The sequence below is a fragment of the Zea mays genome, chromosome 6 (genome assembly GCF_902167145.1).
Source record: "Zea mays cultivar B73 chromosome 6, Zm-B73-REFERENCE-NAM-5.0, whole genome shotgun sequence".
Classification (NCBI taxonomy): domain Eukaryota; kingdom Viridiplantae; phylum Streptophyta; class Magnoliopsida; order Poales; family Poaceae; genus Zea; species Zea mays.
Window position 1 is genome coordinate 176474943 of NC_050101.1, and position 24043 is coordinate 176498985.

The 24043-nt window shown below is 47.5% G+C and overlaps 2 protein-coding genes, 1 long non-coding RNA gene and 1 pseudogene across 7 annotated transcripts; all 4 read left to right on the plus strand.

Moving 5' to 3' along the window:
* Positions 1-2408: 2408 nt before the first annotated feature.
* On the plus strand, positions 2409-8335 carry LOC100282399 (aspartic proteinase oryzasin-1). Of its 4 annotated transcripts, none has more exon segments than NM_001155310.1 (14): positions 2409-2481; positions 2899-3265; positions 3371-3431; positions 4741-4835; positions 5375-5487; positions 5986-6154; positions 6239-6278; positions 6361-6425; positions 6941-7054; positions 7158-7222; positions 7364-7523; positions 7604-7723; positions 7841-7929; positions 8018-8282. In NM_001155310.1, coding segments are annotated over 13 exon segments (1533 nt in total). In that variant the 5' UTR covers positions 2409-2481; positions 2899-2908; the 3' UTR covers positions 8103-8282.
* Positions 8336-9707: 1372 nt separating this feature from the next.
* LOC103630747 (WRKY transcription factor 42) lies at positions 9708-12367 on the plus strand. The gene is made up of 6 exons (XM_020540171.2): positions 9708-10011; positions 10115-10216; positions 10338-10523; positions 10630-11052; positions 11147-11260; positions 11370-12367. The coding sequence occupies exons 1-6, from the start codon at positions 9784-9786 to the stop codon at positions 12003-12005; spliced, it is 1689 nt and encodes a 562-aa protein (XP_020395760.1). The 5' UTR covers positions 9708-9783; the 3' UTR covers positions 12006-12367.
* Positions 12368-13468: 1101 nt separating this feature from the next.
* LOC111589540 (uncharacterized) lies at positions 13469-14334 on the plus strand. Its single transcript, XR_002748602.1, has 2 exons — positions 13469-13835; positions 13925-14334. It is a non-coding gene; the product is annotated as an uncharacterized lncRNA (long non-coding RNA).
* Positions 14335-16230: 1896 nt separating this feature from the next.
* Positions 16231-20832, plus strand: LOC100193802 (ubiquitin carboxyl-terminal hydrolase pseudogene; annotated as a pseudogene). The gene is made up of 12 exons (NR_159680.1): positions 16231-16772; positions 16860-16896; positions 17368-17458; positions 18065-18109; positions 18262-18373; positions 18482-18543; positions 18647-18721; positions 19181-19364; positions 19967-20104; positions 20225-20311; positions 20403-20468; positions 20566-20832. The product of NR_159680.1 is annotated as a ubiquitin carboxyl-terminal hydrolase pseudogene (transcript).
* Positions 20833-24043: the final 3211 nt, after the last annotated feature.

Consider the following 24043-nt stretch of genomic DNA (forward strand, 5'->3'; position numbering starts at 1 on the left):
AGACGCAACAAGACGACAGGTTGGATCCACCGCACAGCCGCCTCGGCGGGCGGCCGCTGGAGCGGATCGAGGCAGGTCCGCGCGGCGCGGCGCGGCGCCGGAGTGAATAGGGTTTGGTGGGGGAGTTGGCTGCCCGCCCAACGCACGCGGAGGACAGGAGAGGAGGCGACGCGGGCAGGTGAGGTGCGCGGGCAGGAGGGCAAAACAGGAAATGAAAAAAAGGCAGAACGCAAGGAGGCAGCCTACCCCTTGCAGCCTTAATTAGTACTCCCTCTGTTTCTTTTTATTTGTCGCTGGATAGTACAATTTTGCACTACCCAGCGACAAATAAAAAGAAACGGAGCGAGTAGTAAAGATAAACAAAGCGTCAGTGATTTCGTCGGAGTTCAGTGCCCCTCATGCATGCTAATATTGAGTTAGTGGCGTGCCGCGTGCGCTTGTCATCGGCTCAGCAACAACAAGGAGGATTAGTAATCTATACTACCTATTAAGACGGTAAGGGGTAGGCTGCCCCATTCCGTGTTCTGCTGCCATTCTCATGGCGTCCTCACTGCAAAGCTCATTCCCATTCATGGCGTCCTCACTGCAAAGCTCATTCCCATTCTCTGCAAAGCTCATTCACATTTCCATTCCCGGCTATCACGTGTCTTTCTCATTCCCCCTCCCACAAAGCCTATTCCCATTCCCATGTGCATCCCACGCCTAGCTAAAATTAAATTAAAAAAACAGGCTCCAAGGGGATTCGAACCCGCGACCTCTCAAATAAATGTGTTTGTAGCTACCACTACACCACATGTGTGTTTATGTCTACATCTATTATAGTAAAAACATATAATACATCTCTCCCGAAGCCCACCTGCTACCCTTGTCCAATGTGTAGTAGTAGATAAGTATCACTGAGATTATTAAATTATATTTTTGGATTGAGGGAGTAGTATTTAAAGAAGAGCCTTGCATGCAATTTCTTTTGTTTGAATAATGTTTTCAACTTAAATACTTTTTTTGCATGTGTAACATTTATTCTCCATAATATTTTTCCATGGATCTTACTTATAAATCATTTTCATAAACCAATGTCAAAGATAAATCCATGTTTCTTACTTGGAAACCCCGAACAAACACCACTAGCACGAGGCGCTCGTGTTGGCGTCGCTCACCGACGACGAGAAGAAACTTGGCGACTGCCAGTTCGAACTCTGGAAGCAGTCCTACATGGCCCATGCGCCGCTGTGTACGGCAAGCTCTGGCGCAGCCGCCGCTTGGACGTGGTCTAGAGCGGCTACACCGCGATGTCCATCGTCAAACATGGGGACCTCATGGTCGTCGCCAATGTCGACGACTCTCGGGTTGTTCTGGGCATCGCAACCTACGACGACGTCATCACGCCGTCTAGCTCATCATCCACCTGAAGCCTAACCTGCCACGTAAGTCGCTACTGACCGACCATGAATTCTTGTGCGCTGGAATGATGACCATTGTTGTTGTTGTGTGAGTGTCCTCGAACAAGATGTATGTAGAGGAGTAGCACATCCGGTGGTGCAACGACCAGGTGTACTACCTCGCTGATGAGCCCGGGGTGCACTTCATTTGGCAGCCCAGCCAAGAGTGATCGGTACTCACCATATCGCGCGCGTTCGATGACTATTATATCAAGGATTGTGGCGTCATCTCGACACCGGAGGTGAGCAGAGGTGGACCGACAACAATGACCACTCGCCATCGTCGGGGTACCTTTTGTGCCGGCCTGCCTTTAATTCTCTTCGCAAACACACACTTTGCATTTTTTGTTTAAGCAAGCGTGTATGGTGGTGCGTGCCTGATGACTAACGATGTACGACGGAACTTCTATCGGCAGGTGTGGCACGTGCTCTCCAATAATGAGACCATGAAAATCATGACATATATCGAAGTCTGCATGATACTGATGGTTGCAATGTAGTAGTGAAACAACTAAATTAAAATAACAAAATTTATGTATGGCTAGGATCACAAATGGATTATGAAATATTTTCTTATAACAATATAAGACACATTTTGTATATAAGTTATCATGGTATTATATGTTCCTGTTGCAACACACGGATACTGAACTAGTAACAACATAAAGAAAAAAAGATAAGACCATCAGATGCGGCGGGCACCGAGGGGCGGCAGAATCCCGCGACTAGCAGCAACGCGTCGCTCATCGCTCTGCTCACACGCTATCCTACTTTTACCCAGCCCCTCACGATGGCCGTCGTGTCTCGTGAGCCTGGGTACTTGTACAGATTTCCACCCGGGACACCTATCCTCACCCAAACGGTCGGTCGACCTCACACGTCCCCCGGATCCGACGGCCAACAGAGCGCGTGGCCCCTCTCCGCCGCCACCTCTGTACAAAATGCCCGCCCCACCACCACGCCGAATCCGCCCTCTAGTGACTAGTTCACGTCAGTTGCTGCTCCCCCCACCTTCTCCTCCTGCTCCTGCCCTCGGTTTCTGGTGAGTTCGACGCTTCTCTTCTCGTGGACTTACCGCCGCCTTGACCGCGACTTGAATTGCTGGTTCGGTGTCTGACGCGGGCTCATCTGCTTGTTGCAATCCGCTTTCCCCCGATTGATTCTTACGATTTCCAAGTAGTTTTGTGTTATCTTCTCTCTCTCTTTTGGGAAAAAAAGGGGTTTCAATTCTGTTGGGCATCGACTCACCGGGTTTTGAGGTTTTTCGTGGGCGGCTTTGATCCTCGGTCGATCCGATCTGTGTCAGGCTTTCATCAGATGTTGCAAAACCCGCTCGCAACCGTAATCGCAGCGTTATTGTCAGCCGGAAACTGTCCTTTTCTTGGTTGTACTGTGCTTTCCCCACTGACGGATCTGTTCGATATCTAACCGGCCTTCGCTCCGCCTTGGGCTGCCGCAGATCAGCGAACATGGGAACCCGCGGCGTCGCCCTGCTGCTCCTCGCGGCGGTGCTGCTCCTCCAGGCGCTCCTCCTCGCGTCGTCGGAGGGCCTGGTGCGGGTCGCGCTGAAGAAGCTGCCCGTCGACCAGAACGGCCGCGTCGCCGCGCGCCTCTCCGCCGAGGAGAGGCAGCGCCTCCTCCTCCGCGGCGCCAACGCCCTGGGCTCAGGCGGCGACGACGACTCCGACGTCATCGCGCTCAAGAACTACATGAACGCGCAGTACTTTGGGGAGATCGGCGTCGGCTCGCCGCAGCAGAAGTTCACCGTCATCTTCGACACCGGCAGTTCCAACCTCTGGGTGCCGTCCTCCAAGTGCTACTTCTCGGTGCGTCCTGGTTCCTCCCCTTGCCTGGCCGAGGTTTTCCTTTTTCAGGACTTGGATGTGTTTTGCGCTAACACTGGAGTGTGCTTTTGTGCTGATGTGATGCAGATCGCTTGCTACTTCCACTCGCGCTACAAGTCAGGGCAGTCAAGCACTTACAAGAAGAACGGTTTGACTCTTCCTTTCTTGTCTTGTTACTGTATTGTTTTCCCGATTTGCTCGTTGTGGACTGATATCTGCATCACTTTCTTCATACGTTTGTATTTCCCAACTGGTTCCCCATGTTACATGGTCGTGTCATATTGAAGCCCATGTTCTTATGCAGGAAAACGCACACACAGACCATATATGCTGAAAAGGTGTATATAAATGTGGGGGAAAAAAACCAAAACTTATATGTCAGGTGATCATAAGTTAAATGCCTCGTGGACATAATAAAAGTTCCGAGCTATGAGATTAGGCCCAAGACACCATACCTAGAATAACACATGGTCTTTAATTCAACGCTAAATCTACTCTGAGCAGAAACACAAATTTTCTTTTCAGCTCCAACGTCACGAATTTCCCTTTTTATTTTTGCTCATGTATTGCTACTTTGCTAGTAGTTTACAAATCCTACTTTGTCTGCTGCATCCCCTACTTCGAGTTCTAGAATATTTAGGATGAAACAGAAAATTCATCATGTATGGTTGGCAACATCGAAACAAAATCTGCGGTACCTTGGTAATTGCAACATCCATGACAAGGACGTCAAAAGCTGCTGATGTAGATGTAGTGCAAATTGTGTAGTGAGGTGGAGCCAGGATTCAGGAACGATGATGACAGTTTACAGTAGCTGTCTTTTTTTAGCTTGATTATGACTCGTTGAATTCAATGGAAACCCTAGAAGTTGGTATAGTAATAACTTCAGCGCATGACTCTAGCACACCTTATGCTGGAAATAGTTACTCCCTCTGTCCACATGATTTAGTCGTTTTGGGTTTGTCCTAAGTCAAACTATTTGAAATTTGACTACCAATATACATAAGATTGAATTGTTTTAAACTAAAAAAATTACATATTATCGTAGTTCAAGTCATGATAAATCTAGTAACTTTACTTTTATATTGTAAAATCTTATGAAACATCCGGTATCACCGGTCAAAGTTGATAGTGATTGACTTAGGACAAACCTAAAATGACTAATTCACATGGATGGAGGGAGTGCCTCATTTTTCTTGCAGTATGGGTATCGAAAGGTTTGCCTCTTATTGAATATATATATAGCTTTGTTTTATCATACTACTAACTATTATAAAAAAACTTTTAGTTCCAAGCAAATTGAGTATGCTAGAGATGAAACCCAACACGAGCCACTAAGAATGTAAAATAAAAAAGATGAGAAAAGCATAAAGACTCTGGGTCTTCATATTGGGCATTTTTGTATGCTGTTTATTTGCTTCTGGACATTGACATGTTGTCTTGTTTCAACTCTCTAGGAAAACCTGCTGCCATACGCTATGGAACTGGTTCCATTGCTGGTTTTTTCAGTGAGGATAGCGTTACATTAGGTGATCTGGTTGTGAAGGATCAGGTTAGTGCACACTTGTATCTGTTTATTTGTATGGGACAGTGTTATTATGTATGTTATGGTCGCTACATCGGTGAGGGATTGGAGAAGGGGATCGGTGAGGGATTGGAGAGAGGTATCGATGGGCAGGAACGTCGGCCGGGGGCCTCTGCCCACGGCCGAGCAAGAAGAGTGTTTCTCTCTTCTAATTCTTGCCTACTTTATTTCTCATCCATTGATTGCATAAATAGGCCGACTGGCCGCCCCTGTCTAGCTAGAGATCCTTATCTCCTTAAAACTCTCAACAAACTAACTGATAACCTTCCTAGATAATCTCAACTAATCTCCTAAATAATCTCAACTAATCTTCTAATCTTATCTCTAACTATCCTTATCTAATCCCCTTTGGAGGGTCCATGGTTGCTGCTGTCGCAGCCCCTCTGTGGGCCTCCTTAGGCCTTGACAATGTATATGTTATAATATGTGTTCCAAATTCATTTATTGTTTCTCTCTGGTTACATCAGTTCCACTTGGAAATAATTAATATCGTGTTGCTTTATTAGGAATTTATTGAAGCTACAAAGGAGCCAGGGCTTACCTTCATGGTTGCAAAATTTGATGGCATTCTTGGGCTAGGCTTTCAAGAAATCTCTGTTGGGAATGCAACACCAGTGTGGTAAGCTCGTGGACTTCAAAGTTCAGATTGTTTGCTCACACTTCTCTTTCAATTACAGTAAAAGCAATGATCATTTCTTTGCATCTATCTTTAGCTGCTGTAGATTCTTTCAGAAACCTAGGTATTTTTTTCTCGGACACTAAAGCTCAAGGTTGTAGTGGTTTAGTTGTTCATATCATAGCACATGGTATCTACATCAATGGCAGCATGCTACATATTTCCTGGCTATCATTGTGTAAAATGAAAGGTCATCTTTCTGCATTAGGAGTTCTTATTCCCAGTTTTTTTATGTTTAATTGCTTACATCTGTAAAGAGAGTTTTCTGGGGTATCTTATGTGTTGCCATGCTATGTAGTTAGATTGTAAATTGTGATGTCTCTAGCAAGAATAGTAAGATATGTGATTTTGGTATTGTAGAACTTTGTTACATATTGGTTTGTACTTTGGGATATGTAATTTACTTCGCACATCTGGTCCCTAAGAACAAACAAATTGCAGGTATAACATGGTGAAACAAGGTCTCATCAGCGACCCTGTTTTCTCTTTCTGGTTTAACCGACATGCTGATGAAGGAGAAGGTGGTGAAATTGTGTTTGGTGGAATGGATTCTAGCCACTACAAGGGTGATCACACGTTTGTCCCAGTCACTCGGAAGGGATACTGGCAGGTTGGTTTTTGTTTCTTGTATTCTCTAATAACTTTGTTTTTCGAATGTATATATCAGTTTAAAGTGTACAATTTGTTGATGCAGTTCAACATGGGTGATGTCCTGGTTGATGGAAAGTCCACTGGTACTGCAATGTTTCTATCTTTTGTTATTCTAATCTCATGTTAATGAGAAATATAACTAAATGTGGCATCTATCATTATCAGGGTTTTGTGCCGGTGGCTGTGCAGCCATCGCAGATTCTGGAACTTCCTTGCTTGCTGGCCCCACAGTAAGTTTTGAGCTCTGTGTTTTTTATCTGCATTTGAGATTGAAGCAGCTGCTTAGTTTTTGTGTCTATGGTGATATTTTACGTATATAATGAAACCTTTTTTGAATGACCTTTATCTTCGTTGAATGAAAAATGTAGTTGATGCTATCGTGTCTGCCTAAAAATGCCCCCTTGCTACTTCTATTACTGTATCATCATATCATGCCCTTGTGTTGACAAATCGATTGTCAGGTGCTTAATATCTCGATAGACAGTTTGGAAATTAGACCCAGTTAGATATACTGGGTTGCCTCCTGGACACTTTACCCTACTTTTGATATTTGCCTAGATGGTGAGTGGTGATCTGAACATATGATCATCACTCTCCTTTTTTCTGTATTTTGTGTTCAATCCTGTGGTGCTCACATAAAATATCTAGGTGGTGATCTGAGTCTGATTACCATTCCCTGCTTCTTTGCATTTTGTGTTGCACCCTGTGTTGCTCTGATGCTTACAAGTTAATATGTTCAATGCAGGCCATAATTACTGAAATCAATGAAAAGATTGGTGCTGCTGGTGTAGTCAGCCAAGAGTGCAAGACTGTTGTTTCTCAATATGGACAGCAGATCCTAGATCTTTTGCTAGCTGAGGTTTGTATATTCCAAACTATGGATTTGCTTTTCTGATTGCTGGTTTGATCAATTTCTCTTGAAGCTCTGCGGTAACTCAACTTGCTATTGGGTTATTTTGCAGACACAACCAGCGAAGATCTGTTCTCAGGTTGGTCTGTGCACTTTTGATGGCACCCATGGTGTCAGGTGAGTATTGTAAACAATGTCTGTAGTGTGACATAGCCTGCCATGAACTCATGATAACGATAATCATCTGGGCAATCCTGTCTTATATTATGGTGTCCCTGTACCTCATTTGTTCCTTTGCTATATGCTATGCAAACACAGCGCTGGAATTCGGAGCGTAGTGGATGATGAAGCTGGGAAATCAAATGGTGGTCTCAAGAGTGATCCAATGTGCAATGCTTGTGAGATGGCTGTGGTATGGATGCAGAACCAACTTGCCCAGAACAAGACACAGGAGCTCATCCTGAACTACATTAATCAGGCGAGCTTAACTGACCCAGAGCGCAAGGCGTTTCTGTACCATTTAGCATGCTGCTTTGCTTAACTATTTCACTATGACAGCTTTGCGAGCGTCTTCCGAGTCCGATGGGAGAATCAGCCGTGGACTGTGGCAGTCTTGCGTCCATGCCTGACATTGCGTTCACCATTGGAGGCAAGAAGTTCAAGCTGAAACCAGAGCAGGTGTGATCCCCTCTCCACTATCACACTCTTGGCCCTTGATCCTTATTAGCCCAACCACACCCCCACACGCCATATTTGTTGCAGTATCTGAACTTGATTCTCTCTTTGGTTATGCAGTACATTCTGAAGGTTGGTGAAGGACAGGCTGCCCAGTGCATCAGCGGATTCACAGCTATGGATATCCCACCACCCCGTGGCCCTCTCTGGTAAAACCGTGCACCGCTAAGCTCCTGGTCCTGGCTCGCACGAATCTTAAATCTTTGCGCATAACGTTTGGACTAATTGCAATTCCAGGATCTTGGGTGATGTTTTCATGGGAGTCTACCACACCGTCTTCGACTATGGCAAGCTGAGGGTTGGCTTCGCAGAGTCGGCCTAGGGATATGGTTTGGCAGCAACCCGTCCAGAGGCAAACGCGTAATTTGTGTGTTTATGCGACCGGCGATGTGTGTATATATGCTACTACATGTTTAGTGATGCTTTCCGAGACCTGAGACAACGCCCGTCTGTTTTAACGTGGCGCAAGAATAATTCTGGTTCTGGATGTATTCTCCGTACACAAAGGCGTGTCTGATGCAATGGTGACCATCTTGCGGTTGCGTGTTTGAAATAGCCTTTTCGCATTCGTGGGCATTTGCGGGTGCGGGTTCCGAAAAGATTTTTTTTTGTATTTGTGGGGTATGCGGGAGGCTTTATCTTGGTTTTATCTTTTGTTTAGTTTAAGCTACGTAGGATTTGTTTAGTTTTTAAACTCAGGCAACCTTGTCTCGTACTCCGCGTGCTCCCAGCGTCAGATTTTGGGCATTTAGTTGGGCTGGGCTAGCCTTTGAAGCAGACAACGTATCCGTAGACCATGCTGCGCGTGGCTCTAGAGATGTCAACGAGTGGTTGTAGTACGGGTGAATAAATACCTGTCTATGTTTATATTAAGTTATTCTGTATTTATAAAGATGGTATCTTATGTACATGTACATGTGTGTATATATAGAATACTATCTTTTCAAATCAGATCTAACGGTGCACGATATCAGGGGTTCTATTAAACGAACCAACCAAGGATGTAGGGTTTTTTAAATATATATATATATATATATATATATATTACATATGGTTTTAAAGGTCAAGATTCTACATGTGCACAAACTTTTTACATGCACTGAATATTATCCCCACTCATAATGCCTAACGCGTGGACTTTAAAATCCGCGCTTGCTGGATTAGGCACCTGTGTGATGATCAACAATTACAAATAACTAAACAAAAACAACACAAATAGCAAGGAAAACCCGTATATTAATTAGAAACATACCACATATAATTAGTATATGTGCAATATCAATTCACATTTCAAAGAAGTGAGGATGTGTAGATAAATTAATTTTTTTTTACTTGGTTGGCCCAAAATCATACGTGGACAAGGACTCAAAGCTAGTTATTCTGAGGTCTAATAAGCACTCACGGTTGAAAAATCACACCTAGGTCTAACCCATTATTTTACGGATCTGGTCAGGTATAGTCTCGTGGATAAAAATTTACGTTGATACCCACCATATTCGATGTGTGTAAAACTCATGGACAACCGCATCCGTAGGTGCTACTGCTAAGCCTACGTGGCTTGTTCAGTTGTGCATCTTGCTCAGTCAAAACCTAGAAGTATTTGGTCTTGATCCCTACTACCATTTCCTCGGATCAGTCGTTGACCTGACCGCCGCTGGTGCTCGGACGGGACGTACCCCTAATGCCAGTAACATAGACACAGTTATTAAAGGGGTCAGCCGAGAGGACCGCGCACAAGCACAACAGCTCAGTTTCTCCCGGGTCCCAGGTCCCAGCCTCTCTCACTCACTAGTCACATGACGCGCGACTGCATCGCATCACCATCACCTTGCATTACCATACCATCCCCTGGTTCTGGTCAACGGTCACCAGCACTGCCTGTGCCTATAAAGATGGACTCAGATCAGACCTCACCACATGTGCGCCCCACCGCGCCTTCTTATACGCAACGCACCTGGAACTCCCCTCCGTCCACACCCCGTCTCGCCTATCGTCGTTCCGTCATGGAGTCCTCCTGCCTGGGAAAGCGCAGGCTGAACGGCGCCGAGAGGGCGCCGCCCGCGTTCCTCCCGCTGGGGTACGAGTACGGCGACGCGGACGCGGTGGACCACATGCCCCATCGCTTGGAGACGGGCGAGATGGACTTCTTCAAGAGAGAGAAGAGGGAGAGGAAAGCTGACGCCGCCGCCCCGGACGACCTCGGCATCAAGGAAGAAGACATCACCATCAACGTAATCCGTTCGATTTCGTTATTGCTCCCTCTAGCCTGTCGGATCGGCAGTTTTCCTACGTTTTCTTGACGCGCGCGGCCGGTTCGGCTCGGCTAAATTTCAGATGGGTCTGCACCACGTCGGCAGATGGAAGAACAGGAGCGAAGAGTCCGTCGACGAGGGCGTCTCCTCCAACGACGGGGATACGAGGGAGATGAAAACTGAGGTGAAGGAAAACAATATCACCAGCGGAGCCGTGATCCATGCATAATTTGCATAGTTTCTGCTACTTGACTGTAAATAGTCTCTTGTTTGTACTGAATAAAATATCATATCTATGTGATCAGCTGGCACTGACAAAATCCGAGCTTGGACGCCTGAACGAAGAGAACAAGCAGCTCAAGAACATTCTCACCAGGCTGACCAGCAGCAACTCCAACCCCCTCCAGATGCAGATGCAGGCCCTCACAACGATGCAACAGCTAAGGAACAATATCATCCATCGAGGTCTTCGCGGAGCTCCAAGCCATGAGGTAATTAAACCACATCCACGCCACCAACCAACAGATCGATATGATAATAATAACGCACGAGATCATCAAAAGGACGTCGATCACATCATGTTCATGTCATCGCCAGCTGAACGTCGATCCGGAGAAGAAGAAGGACCAGGAGGGGAGCCGCGGCGGCGGCCACCTGCTCCCGCAGCAGTTCATCGGGCTCAGCACCCCCGCGTTGTCGTTCGACGACCCGCTGCGCTTCGTGGCCTCAGACGTGCAAGGCGGCGAGAGCTCAGCGTCCACCAGCAACGTGGAGCCGCCGCCGACGACGACGACCATGGAAATGATGCCGCTGCCCGCGTTCGAGCACGGCCACCACCAGCACCTCGCCCATGAGAGGGGTAGCAGTAGCAGCCCGGACGAGCCACCGTCACACCACCTGGCGGTGAATCAGGGTTGGCTCTCGAACAAGGTGGCCAAGTTCCTTCCCGTCAAGGGCCCCGAGCCCGCCACCATGCGGAAGGCCCGCGTCTCCGTCCGAGCCCGCTCCGAGGTACTCATGGTAGGCTGACAGTGCTCCGCTTCTGACTGTGGACTGCTACTGGCCTACTGAGCGAGCTGTTGCTGAAATGTTTGTTCTTCTCGATGGTACGCAGATCAGTGATGGGTGTCAATGGAGGAAATACGGGCAGAAGATGGCCAAGGGCAATCCGTGCCCCCGCTCGTACTACCGCTGCACCATGGCCGCCGGCTGCCCGGTCCGCAAGCAGGTTCGCTGCTCTGCTGAAGCTTGCGGTGGTCCGTGGACCAGTCTGAACATTTTTCTGGCACGTTCCTGACCATGCATGCGTTGTGTGTGGTGTCTGATTCTGATGGCAGGTCCAGAGATGCGCGGAGGACACGACGGTGGTGGTCACGACGTACGAGGGGAACCACAACCACCCGCTGCCGCCGGCGGCGATGCCGATGGCTTCGACGACGACGACGGCGTCGTCCATGCTGCTGTCCGGGTCGATGCCGAGCGCGGAGGGCAGCAGCCTGATGGCGGGGTCCAACTTCCTGGCGCGCGCCGTGCTGCCGTGCTCCTCCAGCGTCGCCACCATCTCGGCGTCGGCGCCGTTCCCCACCGTGGCGCTGGACCTCACGCAGCCGCTGCCGCCGCAGGCGCAGGCGCGGAGCACGACGGAGCCTTCCCAGCTCCAGGCCGCGCTCGCCGACGCCGCGGGCCGACCGACGCCGCAGCTGTTCGGGCAGAAGCTGTACGACCCTTCCTCCTCCAAGGCCCCCGCCGCCTCGCAGGGAGCGGACGCGGCGGGCGACACCGTCAGCGCGGCGGCCGTGATCGCGTCCGACCCCAACTTCCCTGCAGTGCTCGCGGCGGCGATCAAGTCGTACATAAGCGGGAACGGCAGCGGCGGTGGGAACAGTGGCACGACCGTGCTGCCGCCGCCGCCGGCGGCGAGCAGCGCCGACGATAGCAGCAGAGATGACAAGGCCGGGGAGCAGGGGGGCTGAGGTGATCGTCCGTTTGCTTGATTGCTCGGTTTCAATTTCCTTCCGTCTGCGTAGTTGAGTTCCCACAAGACTCCAGTCTCCTCAGTTTCGAAGTAGGAGACGGAAATTTTGCTCTTTTCATTATTTTACTCTAACGATTTTGTTTTGGCTAGAATTTGTAGTTACAGAATCACGCAGTTCCGGTCGGTGTGCAACCAGTTTTATTGAATTCTTGGTAGTTGTCGAGAAAACTGAAATTGCTGGATCCAACTCTTCACCATGCTGGTCCGACTTGTACCTTTCTTGGTTCATGAACGTATGTTTGTCATTGGATATTCAAATGTAGACATAATTTAATCTAGAAAATAACAAATGATTTGTAACATGGTAGTGTGGTTGTATGACCTACTCGCATCTAATAGTTAAAACACAAGACTTTAATACGTTTTGCATTTAATATATACGAGCGTTTGAATTTATTTTAAAAATAAAATTAATCTCTATCTCTACTGTAATAAAGTGTGAGAGTCTTTATGCTTCCATGCTGGTAGCAAAAAAAATGAAAAATAAAACTTCCCACGCTCAGCACCCAGCGGACAAAAAATGAAAAAAGGGCGTCAACAAGGAATCAAATCGCTGTCCTTTGAAAAGGAGACAAATATCTTCTACCACTGTACCATTTCACTATATGTCTATATGTGCTATAGATACTAGAAATTTTATATATCTGTACTACTTATTAAGGCTACAAGGGTAGCATGCCGTTCTGCCGTTATGTAATCTCAACCATCCGTTTTTACCATTATGCTTTTCAGCCGTTCGATCCCACCAGCCGTCCGATCCCGCGACCCACCCTCACGGCTGTACCCAATCGCTAACCTCCCCCGCAGTCCCCGACCCTCCGGGGCTCCGATCCGCCCCCGCCGCCGCCACCCCCCTCCCCCGCCCCCGCCGCGTCCCACTCGTGCTAAGTCCGACGACGAGGACGTCAACGAGGCCCGCATGACGATGGCCTTCGCGGCTCCAATCCACCTCTGTGTCGCCCTCGCACCCCGCGAACCCCGCCCGTGCCAAGCCCGAGGAGGACGAGGAGGGTAGCGACACCAAGGTGGAAGGGACGAGCAGCGCCCGCGGTTGCTATGAAATCGCCGAGCAGGGAGATAGTCGCCGCGGTGCGTAGTCCGGCTTGGACACGGCGGCGTGGAGTGCTGCGGGTCCATCTGCCGCGGATCTCCTCTCCCCATTACTGGGAGGTCCGCCATCCATGGAAGGTGCGCCATCTACTCCTCTGCCCGCCATCCATGGAATTCTTGTACCGCGCCGTGGATCCGCACAATGGAAGGTCGTCTGTACCGCCCGCTGCCCACCCCTACCGGAAATCCCATCCCGTCGCCCCACCCCACCGGCAGAGACAACGCGCGATGCACCTCCCCTCCAAAGCCGTCCACCTCCCCTCCCCCCTTGCACCGCACCGCGCACACACACACACCTGCACCAACGCCATTTCCGTGCCTGGATAGATCGTAGGTCTACGAGGTAGCATCGAATGGCTCTCCCGTAGGAAGGGTAGAGCCTCCATGTGGCGGCCTCCAGATCGCAACTCCGATTCTTCTTCCCACCCCGCGGTGAGACCCGCCCCAACCCCTTTCTTCTCCCTCTCTATCCATCCTCGACCCCTCTCTCGTAATTAGGAAGGACAGAGCTCAACCAAGGCGCTCCCCTCAGCAGGCACATCGACAGACCGAATTTTGGCGAAGAGAACGCTTGGAGCACCTCTATCCCCTCCACAATGGAGGCCAGGTACACGGCAACCGTGCTAGGGAACAACACTGATTTGATGTCGTTTTGGAGGTGAGGTGGGGGTGATTTCGAATGCTTCAAGGATTTCATGACTGGTTTGTGTTGATCTAATTCGTTCTTGGTCGTTTTCGTTTTCAAAGGATCTACGCCCTCGTGGCATGCTTGGTGGCCGGACTTGCCCTCACCTCTATCCCCTCTAGGCCTCCGTGATGGAGGCTGGGTACTCAGCGGCCATGGCATGCTTGGTGGCCGGATCCTGTAATGTTTATAGTGTTCCATTTTGTTGATCCAAGCCACCAATGGAGTAAAAGCTGGAGTATTTTTTCCAATTGGTTATACGTGTCAGTTTTCTTGTTTCTGTGCTGAGATACTGGTGAACCTGTAGGTGCCTGAGTCATTTTGGGGCATTCTAATCGTAGAGCTCTGTTGGGGTGAATCCAGTGATGTGAGTACCTTTTAAACTATCATGGTATGATTTATATTCTCTATTGACAACTCACATTTTTGTGCTATTTTGCTTGATGCTTGGAAGAATCTGTTGTTTGGTTTATCTATTGTATACATTCATGTGTTATTATTCTGCTAGATGCTTGGAAGAAGCCATCTATGGAATTGTTTGAAATGATTTGAGCATTTAATCCCTTATCTTTGAATAGATGACATAATTGGAGACTCTGTCCATATATCTATGCGATGTTCTGTATTTACTACAAGCACCATTATAGGACAACAATGTTCTTCCATAGTCCCTTGCATCGGTTGGGCTTTAATTTCAATAGTCTTGCATCGGTTGGTATTTAATAGTCTTGCATCGGTTGGGCTTTTTCTGAAGCGCTAATAGTGTTCTTCCATAGTCCCTTGTCCTTATGTCCTTTGTGGAAGGTCGAGGATATTTTAGGTTCAAACCATGTATTATTTGATTTCTGCTCCAATTAGGTGGCTACAACTTACCTGCATAGACAAAATATAAGTATGTGCAGTAATCTAGCTAGCAGAGTCGATCTTCCATACGCTATAGAGCATATAAATTACTAATAATTTGTCTAACAAAAACTGACCCAATCCTAGAAATAGGGATGGCAAACAGTAGGACTAGAATTCAGCTGCAAAATGCCAGGGACCATATAAGTCAGGTAATAACTATCATGAAAGTGAAGCTATAAGTTTCTAGCTTCACACTATATAGCTGACCAGTGCATTTTGCTTGTTTAGTTCACTAGCATATTCATCCATTGAGGTGGTTCTTTTTTTCCTTTTCCTTTTGAGGAGCTGACTGCATGTCCGAGAAAGTATTTATTAGGATCGTTTTGCACTAGAAGGTTCAAATAACGTTTGGTTAAAAAATGACAGCTGTTATAAGATAGAGGCTATAAATCTATACTACTATATTAAGGCTGACTGCTATGCATGACTTGCTGGGTCTATTCATTGTCTAATCATAAATATGCATTTCTAACAATGTTATTGTTTTTGTGGCTTTTCTCTGATTTCTTAGGTTTCAGAAAAACTGTTTCTCCAATGTCGGCAATGACATTGCTTAGCTTGTATGTTAGAGTTCATGTCACCATATTAGGTAGCCATCTCTACTTGGATTTTGCCCAGTGTACAAATGGTGCACAGTTACAAGTACATCTATGCTCCAGCCTCCTCATTCTATGCTCAAGCATTTTCGTATGAATGGATTTCAAGCACTCTAGATGTTTTGATAATTAAAATTATGTTAGAACACTGACTTAACTTGGATTCAAGCTGCTTCCTGACATGGAAATCTTAAGGAAGTGAGGTAAATTCTGCAGCTAATTTTTTTCCTTTTTAGTGCCTATACAAAACCATTTACCTTTACTGCATTATCTAAATAAGTTTGCCATGTTGATAATTGGATAGCCTATTTTTCTTTGCAGGTTTTGTTTATTCTTTCGGCTACCATGTAATTCAACCACAACTTCTGAAGAGGACAAGGTTTTCCCCTTTATGTTATTTTCACTAAAGTTTCTGTTTCACAAGATAGGCAGTTACTTCTGTCATAATAATCTGACATGCTAGCACTTATGAGTTGACAGTAAGAAATCTAAATATCTACTTACAACTCTGATATTTCTTTGCCTCATTCACGAATCAGAATATGCATCATTTATGAGCTCGAAGCATGATGTTTTTCTTAAGATACCTTATGCATCATATTTTCTTCTAGAGTATGGCAGAAGTGGAACAATTCTGAAATTTTATTTAATATATGAATCTCTACTACTCTATATGTTCTTAGTGTAGGCGTCCACACATGCCATGTTCTGCCCGCCGCGGGCACGTCGCGATTTCTCCACGCGCAGCCCCTGCAATCCGCCGCCTTTCCATTCGCGGCCGCAATCGTTTCCATCCGCGGCCGCAATCCGCCGCGCCAAATCTGCCGCCACACCCCTGCGCCCGCAACGCCCGCCCGCCGCGATTTCTCCACCCGCAGCCCCCGCAATCCACCGCCTTTCCATCCGCGGCCGCAATCCACCGCGCCAAATCCGCCGCCACACCCCTGCGCGCTCGCCCCTGCGCCAAATCCTCCTTGGACGCGCCCCGACGGCTGGCGCAACCCCTGCTCGTGCCACGGCTTGCGTAGAATGGAAGGTCCATGGCGCAACTCCTCCTTGATTGAGCGGAGAATGGAAGGTCACCGTACGACATTGGTCGAGAGGAGGAGGTTGAGGATGGATGCCCGTAATGCCACGCCCGCCCCTACGCCAATGGAAGGTCCGTTGCCAAATCCCACGGATGGAAGGTGGCGGATGGAGGTGGCGCGCACCTTCCATCCCCGCGGCGCGCACCTTCATCCTCCGCGACCGCCCGCGGATCTCCAAAACAGCATGGCGCGTGGATGGGGAGGAGGTGCGCGGATGGAAAGGACGCTCTCCTACCCATCTGGTCCGCGATCCTCGCTCACCTTCCATCGACGACGCCGCATCGACCTCGGCAACCTCTGGCCACCTACAAGAACAACCGGTGAGGCTTGCACCACACCGTGCTCTAACTACGTGGTTGAGTTGCTGCTCTAACCACTGCTCCCCACAACTCTCCCCATTGCTGCAGATTCAACCACTGCTCCCTACATCCGCGCCCTCAATAGGTGTGTTTTGTGTTTTTTAATTATCTTCAATTATATCTTCAATTATATATGTTTGATGACCCGTGGGGATTGAGCTTATATGGATTTGCTTGTTCAGTACTGTTCAATAGGTAATTTGACTTGGATCCCCCCTCATATGGATTAGCTAACTGTTCAGTACTGTAGCCGTTTTGTGTTTTAGATCTGGTTTAGCAAATCATGTTTGGAACACTGGTTTTACTTCCTGAAGTTTCAGAAATTTAGAACTACAGGACTGTAAATTATAACTCAAGTTCAGGAGCCTACAGCTATGGTTAAACTGGCTTGTTCCGTAGCCTCCTTGCCGGATCAGGCTTCACAATTCTAGATAGATAAATTGGTCCAAACCCTCCATCGTACTTGAGCTTACAAACTCTTTCTGAATTTTCTTAGATTTTCTTAAATCTGGTGGTCTACCGAGTGACTTATTAAGTTGTTTCCATGTCAAATCAGACGACAGTGACCTCCTGGTGGCGGTGGTGCTAGATTGCTGGGGCTGAAGAGGCGCCCTGTTGTCACAACAAGTCTTAGACGTGGTCTGCAGGTTAGTTCTCCTACATCCTCCGATTGTCTGATTGCAAACATGTGACTTATTTATTTGTTATCATGGGCATGGCAGATTAGATGATAGTGACCTCCCTTCCTTGCGACTCATGGTTTGCTGGAGCTGTAGGATTCTCCCGGCACAATGGAGGTGCTATCGTCTGATTTGGAGCAACAAGGAAATATAAAGTAGTAAAACAATTTCTTTACGAAAGATAAACTTTTCGGGGTCATTGAAAATTATGAGTCAAAACCTAGAGCAAAATCTTCAGAATGCCTTGCTTTTAGTAAGTGATTACCTATTTTGTTACAGAGCCGAAATCTACTTCTAGATGACCCTCAGATTTGACCGTGCAATATAAGTTTGATCGTGCAATATAAGTTTGTAACCCTCAGATGAAGTAACCGTAGTGACTGCTGGTAGTGTTGAGTAATGACCAATTAGTGCCTAAACAATTTTTACCATGCTGCATATGTAACCCAACTCGTCCAAATATACGAATGTTTCTCTCTTAATGTGGGATGCACATAAAACTTGTTTTCATATTTATGAGCTCAGTAAGCAAGTTCAGTTTTTTTACTGAGATACACTATTGTTCCACTGCAGGATGCAAGTTACCCTTCAGAACAACTCTTAATTTCTGGAGAAAAGGTGAACAATTACGTTCCTTGTAGATGCCTCCCCCCTCCTCATGTATGATTTGCAGTTGATTTCTCCATCATCCAAATCTCTGATGGTTTTATATCAAGTTGCCCATATCCCTTTACTGTGCATGGTGTTTCATGCTGCCTTGTGTAACACAGGAAACACAGGACCAGGTTTACTTTATAAAACAGATCGAATCATTGGGAAATGCTTGTGGAACTATTGCTCTACTCCATGCTGTTGGAAATGCATCTTCCAAAGTCAATTTAGGTGACCTGAAACGATTATATGCAGCACACAGAATTCTATAAGATGGTTGCAATCTTTGTTGTTCTCTCCTTGTTTCTGAATTGAATTAACTTATCTGGTCTTTTGTAGTGGAGAATTCATGCTTGGACTTGTTCTTCAAATCAACTGCTACCATGGATGACCCTCATGAGGTTCTTGTTTGTTTTCTCAAAATGCATTCTCGTCACCAGGATACCTTGACCAGTCTTGCAGTTTTTTCCCTTACGCGGTTATGCCTTATGCTATGTTTTACAGCGTGCTGTGTGTCTGGAGAAGGATGATACAACGGCAAGGGCTCATTTACTTGCTGCCAATTATGGTGCCACTAAGGTACTGGTTTATTTGCATATGTGAACTGGAAATCAATCTAGAAAACATCAAAGAATAATAACTGTCGAACGTAAGGCTATGCACTAAATACAGTTCATGATGTTCCACTATATTTTTCTTTAGTTAGCATAGTTTCAAGGTCTGAGCTGAACTGTGCTGTGCTGTGTGCATTGACAACAAAGTAAAATCGTGAAGCTTAAATTTGTGATTCTATTTTATATAGATAGATGAAGCATTGTTATGGTTATTGTTTTCTTCAGCTGCAAATAGATAAATAATTTTGTTACAGGTCATACACATGAAATTCATTAGTGGGTTTCAATTTCAACTCGAGTTGTCCCAAACAAGGGAAAAAATAATAGCCAATTTTTTCTCATCATTTTTTTGCACATTAAAAATCTTGTTTTGAAGTTTTGCTTTCTTTGCACTCCTATGATTACCTGTTCTTTTTTCTTATAGGGTATGAGCCCAGATGTTGCGACAGCCCCAAAGAGCAAAGGATGCCTGATGATTGGAGAATATAACAAGGTCGCCAAAAAGTGACCTTGGCGTTACCGAGGACGACGCTCGTCGTGGACCTGCAAAGCGGCATCGACGACCACCGACACCGGGGACGGGACCACGGGCACACCGGTGACATGAGGTACTTCATGAGCCCCTTCCAAAATCCCGATTTTTTTCCTTTGATTTCAACCCTTCATTTTCCTTTGCTTCGTCCTCTGCTCCAATGCTTCAGGAATATAGATAGTCAGAAAAAACAGAAAATGAGCGGAGGGGAGGCATCAACATTTGTTAGTAGTGGAATATTCGATGTCACCTGGTTGGACCTCACTGATAACCAGTTGACCGGACCTCTCCCAACCTCCAGAGATAATGGAACTAGATTGGACCACCTTCTTAAGGCACAACATTTGTTAGTAGTGTCATAAAATGACATCTGTTTCTGTCCCTTATTCTTTATCGCTCATAAAAGATAATCTACTTCTACTGTTCTTTCTAGCCATTTTAATCAAAACATGTTGGAAGGTTCAATCCCAATATCTCTCTCCAGCTCCAGCATGCACCTCAAACAAATGTCAGTGACTCAGATCAAAGATTTAACCTTTGCATTGTGATTTACTAGGAATTTTCTAACAATGCTGCCTTTTGTCGAACCTTTTTGACCTAAACAGATTTATTGGCTAGAACATGGCTACATTTGTATATGGCAATTAAATATTTTGATATTCTTCCCTTTTCAAACAGCTGGGTGGCATGAATTCATTGCTCCAAATTGAAACATCCCCAACATTTCCTCTTGTATCCAAGGTCTCAACTATAATCTTGGGAATGGATGTGTCCCATGGTTCTCTTGGACATTGTGAGGTACCATCTATTGTTGTTGTAAGTATATTTTTTTGTAATTTTCTGTGATATTTAATAAATAGTAGCTATTGTGATAGCTTTATTTTGTTTTTCTTAGATTGTTAGTTCTCATTAATGGCCTCTTATCTCGTAATACAGAGCTTCTGTCCGCACCCAATCACCTAAAATGGAAATGATTGACTCATTGTTTAAGCCACGAGAAGCTAAAGATGATGGTCTGATCAGGTAAGATATTTTAGCCTGCATTACATTTGTTAAGTTATGTACTAATGACATGCTTTCTCCCATTGCTTGTTGGATTTTAATGTTGCTGCAGGGAGTGTCTGATTGACTTCTACACCAGTTCTGGGAAGAGAAAGCCTGACCAAGTCATCATCTTCAGGTTTGCTATTATTTTGGATGCCACTGTTCTTGTTCTACTGTAAAAACTATGACATCTCATCTATATGTTCATAACACAACTCTTTACTTGATCCCAGAAATTCCTTCTGTCTCAAATGGAGACAATGACGAGTGGTCAGAAGTACAGATTTTAAAACTATGACTTACGTTCATCATCTTAAGTCTATGCTCCTCTCTGTGCTTGACCTCTCAAGTACAGATTTTAAAGCCTCATCTGCTTCAGTTTATTGTTCTTGTTCTCAGATTTTGATATGAGAATATAGCTCAGAGTTCAAGTACTGATCATAATGTTGAAGAACTGTTGGCGTAATGAAGCTCATTTTTAAGAGCAGTAATTTTGGATCACGTGTTCTGACGAATCTGTTAGCTGATTGTTGATGCTTTTATTCTGTAACCTATGGCCATAACTCAAGAACTTATGCATGAATTTATCCATCCCAATTATGATTTCCGAGCATTCATTTTCTGTTTATACTAGGTAGGTGCCCTTGCGATGCCACGGAACATAAATTGCGAACCTCCAATGGACTTCATTTGAGACAAGTGATGCCCAAGAAAATGGGGGTAAACTGACACAGCTATCACTTGCTTTACTTGCCCTATGCACGGAAGAATCTGACACAGCTATCACCCATGAAGATTTCCGGTTAACTTGTGGAACCGGACTTCATTTGAGACAAGACAACAATACAGTGTTGAGCTTGCCACTCGGCCATGGCACACGCGAGAACACGGGATGATCAAGTAAGAACTGAACAGAATGCACTAATACAAAAGGCTGGCTTGCGTTCGCTTCCTTGCTCCACAGGAAGCATAGCTGATATACAAATCGAGAAGCAATTTATGTTCCGTGGCATCGCACGGGCACCTACCTAGTTATACGTAAAAACCGTAGCGATGTACATATATCTCAACTACTTAAAAAAGTAACGCCTGGTTAAAGTCTGCTACGGTTGACTACGTTTAAATATAATTCTCTTTCTCGCTTCGTTATAAGTTTAACATATTAACCTTTGATTGATTATATGTAAAAAATAGTACTAGTACATTAGATAGATTGTCGAATATATTTTCATAATAAAATTATTTAAATACATAAGTATGGTTAATATTTTCTATCAATCAAGGGGCCAGGCTCTGGAATCCTCTACCTGGCGCGCTAAATGTCGGAGGCGAAAAACCACCGACCGGGTGACGGAGTGCACCTGCCCCTGGCCCCCTTGACGGGGGCGGTTTGGGGTTTGACTAGCCGGAGCGTAATACCATACATCCATTAGAGTTGTATTGGTTGAAAGCTTGTAAGTCGTCGGTCTGAGTATTAATCGACCTCCCCTATGCGTCGTAAGTGCCACCCTTTTATAGTCCAAGAGGAGACACATTATAAGGGAGCTGGCCCCCAACAGGTGGCCCAGGAGCAATTTACACAGTAGAACAAGAGGTGTCGAATAAGCCCGACGACACTAGATCTTCCTAAACTTGTATCTCCTCTTGGTCGTTGTGCTGGCTCCCAATGTCCTATCCTCTCGTCTCGTTTAATCAGAGCTCTGTCGTAGCCCATGGAGTAGGTTGTGGCGTAGTTTGATACGCTGTCGTGTGTAGGGGTGGACAGTGTCCTCCTATCTTCTCCCCCTATAATCTCTTTATGTATCGGTAACACACAAGGAGCAATGAAGTCACAAAGAAGGGCGCCTAAGCGACGCATTGGGTCAATAATCTTGCCTTGGTAACGTGGGGTCAGAGTGAAATCCTGCATGTTGCAGACCTGACGCGCCACACACGTTTAATGCGGGGGATACACTACCCGTCGTTGGCGCGGGTGAGTATGCATACCATTTGCACATAATGCTGGCAGGCCTCATGTTAGATGTATACGTCAGACACCGTTCGATAGCTTATGCTAGTTACGTCTTGGCCACGCGTTGGCATCGAACCTCTGCCTTAGACTGGGGGCAGGCCCGAGAATATGCATGGACACTGTCGGCGTTTCGAGACCGGGGGGTCCCTAGGTCGACGAGTGAAATGTCGTCGCGTGCCCCAGCCCAGATGGGTCGGCGCGAGGCCGAGCGCGAAGGGGGGAAAAGAGGCAGCCGGAGACGGGTGTGAGAGAGGTGGAAATCCCGCGGCCTTCGTGTTCGTCCCGCGCCCAGGTTGGGTGCGCTTGCAGTAGGGGGTTACAAGCGTCCACGCGGGAGAGGGAGCGAGCGGCCTCATGCGAGCGCCTGTCTCGTCCTCGTCCCCGCGCGGCCAACCCTCTGTGAGAGGGCCCTGGTCCTTCCTTTTATAGGCGTAAGGAGAGGATCCAGTTGTACAATGGGGGTGTAGCAGAGTGCTAACGTGTCTAGCGGAGGAGAGCTAGCGTCCTAAGTACATGCCATCGTGGCAGCTGGAGAGGTTTTGGCACCCGGTTCGTGTGGTGTCGTGGCCGTCGGAGGAGCGCTGGAGCCTGGCGGAAGGACAGCTGTCGGGGCTGCCGAGTCCTTGCTGACGTCCTCTTGCTTCCGTAAGGGGGCTGAGAGCCACCGTCGTCAGGGAGCGTGCGGGGCGCCATCATTGCCTATCTGGCGGAGCGAGCCAGATGGGACGCCGATCTTGTCCCCCGAAGCCTGAGTCAGCTTGGGGTAGGGTAATGATGGCGCCTCCCGTTGTCGTGGTTGGTCCGCGCCTAGGTTGGGCGATGTAGAGGCTCCTTCGAGGTCAAGGTCGAGTCTGTCTTCCGTGGCCGAGGTCGAGTCCGAGCCCCTGGGTCGGGCGAGGCGGAGACCGTCGGCTGATGCCAGGGCTGAGGCCGAGCCCTGGGGTCGGGCGAAGCGAAGTTCGTCGTCTTCAGGGGCTGAGCCCGAGTCCGAGCCCTGGGTCGGGCGGAGCGGAGTTCGCCGTCTTCCGGGGCTGAGCCCGAGTCCGAGCCCTGGGTCGGGCGGAGCGGAGTTCGCCATCTTCAGGGGCTTAGCCCGAGTCCGAGCCCTGGGTCGGGCGAAGCGGAGTTCGCCGTCTTCCGGGGCTTAGCCCGAGTCCGAGTCCTGGGTCGGGCGGAGCGGAGTTCGCCGTCTTCCAGGGTTTAGCCCGAGTCCGAGCCCTGGGTCGGGCGAAGCAGAGCTTCCTATGGTGCCTGAGGCCGGGCCTGACTACCTGTCAGCCTCACTCTGTCAAGTGGCACTGCAGTCGGTGCGGCGCAGGCGGCGCTGTCCTTCTGTCAGGCCGGTCAGTGGAGCGGCGAAGTGACTGCGGTCACTTCGGCTCTGCTGACTGAAGGGCGCGCGTCAGGATAAAGGTGTCAGGCCACCTTTGCATTAAATGCTCCTGCGATTTGGTCGGTCGCCGCGGTGATTTGGTCAGGGTTGCTTCTTGGCGAAGACAGGGCCTCGGGTGAGCCGGAAGTATGTTCGTCGCTGGAGGGGGGCCTCGAGCGAGACGGAGATCCTCCGGGGTCGGCTGCCCTTGCCCGAGGCTAGGCTCGGGCGAGGCGTGATCGAGTCCCTCGAATGGACCAATCCCTGACTTAATCGCACCCATCAGGCCTTTGCAGCTTTGTGCTGATGGGGGTTACCAGCTGAGAAT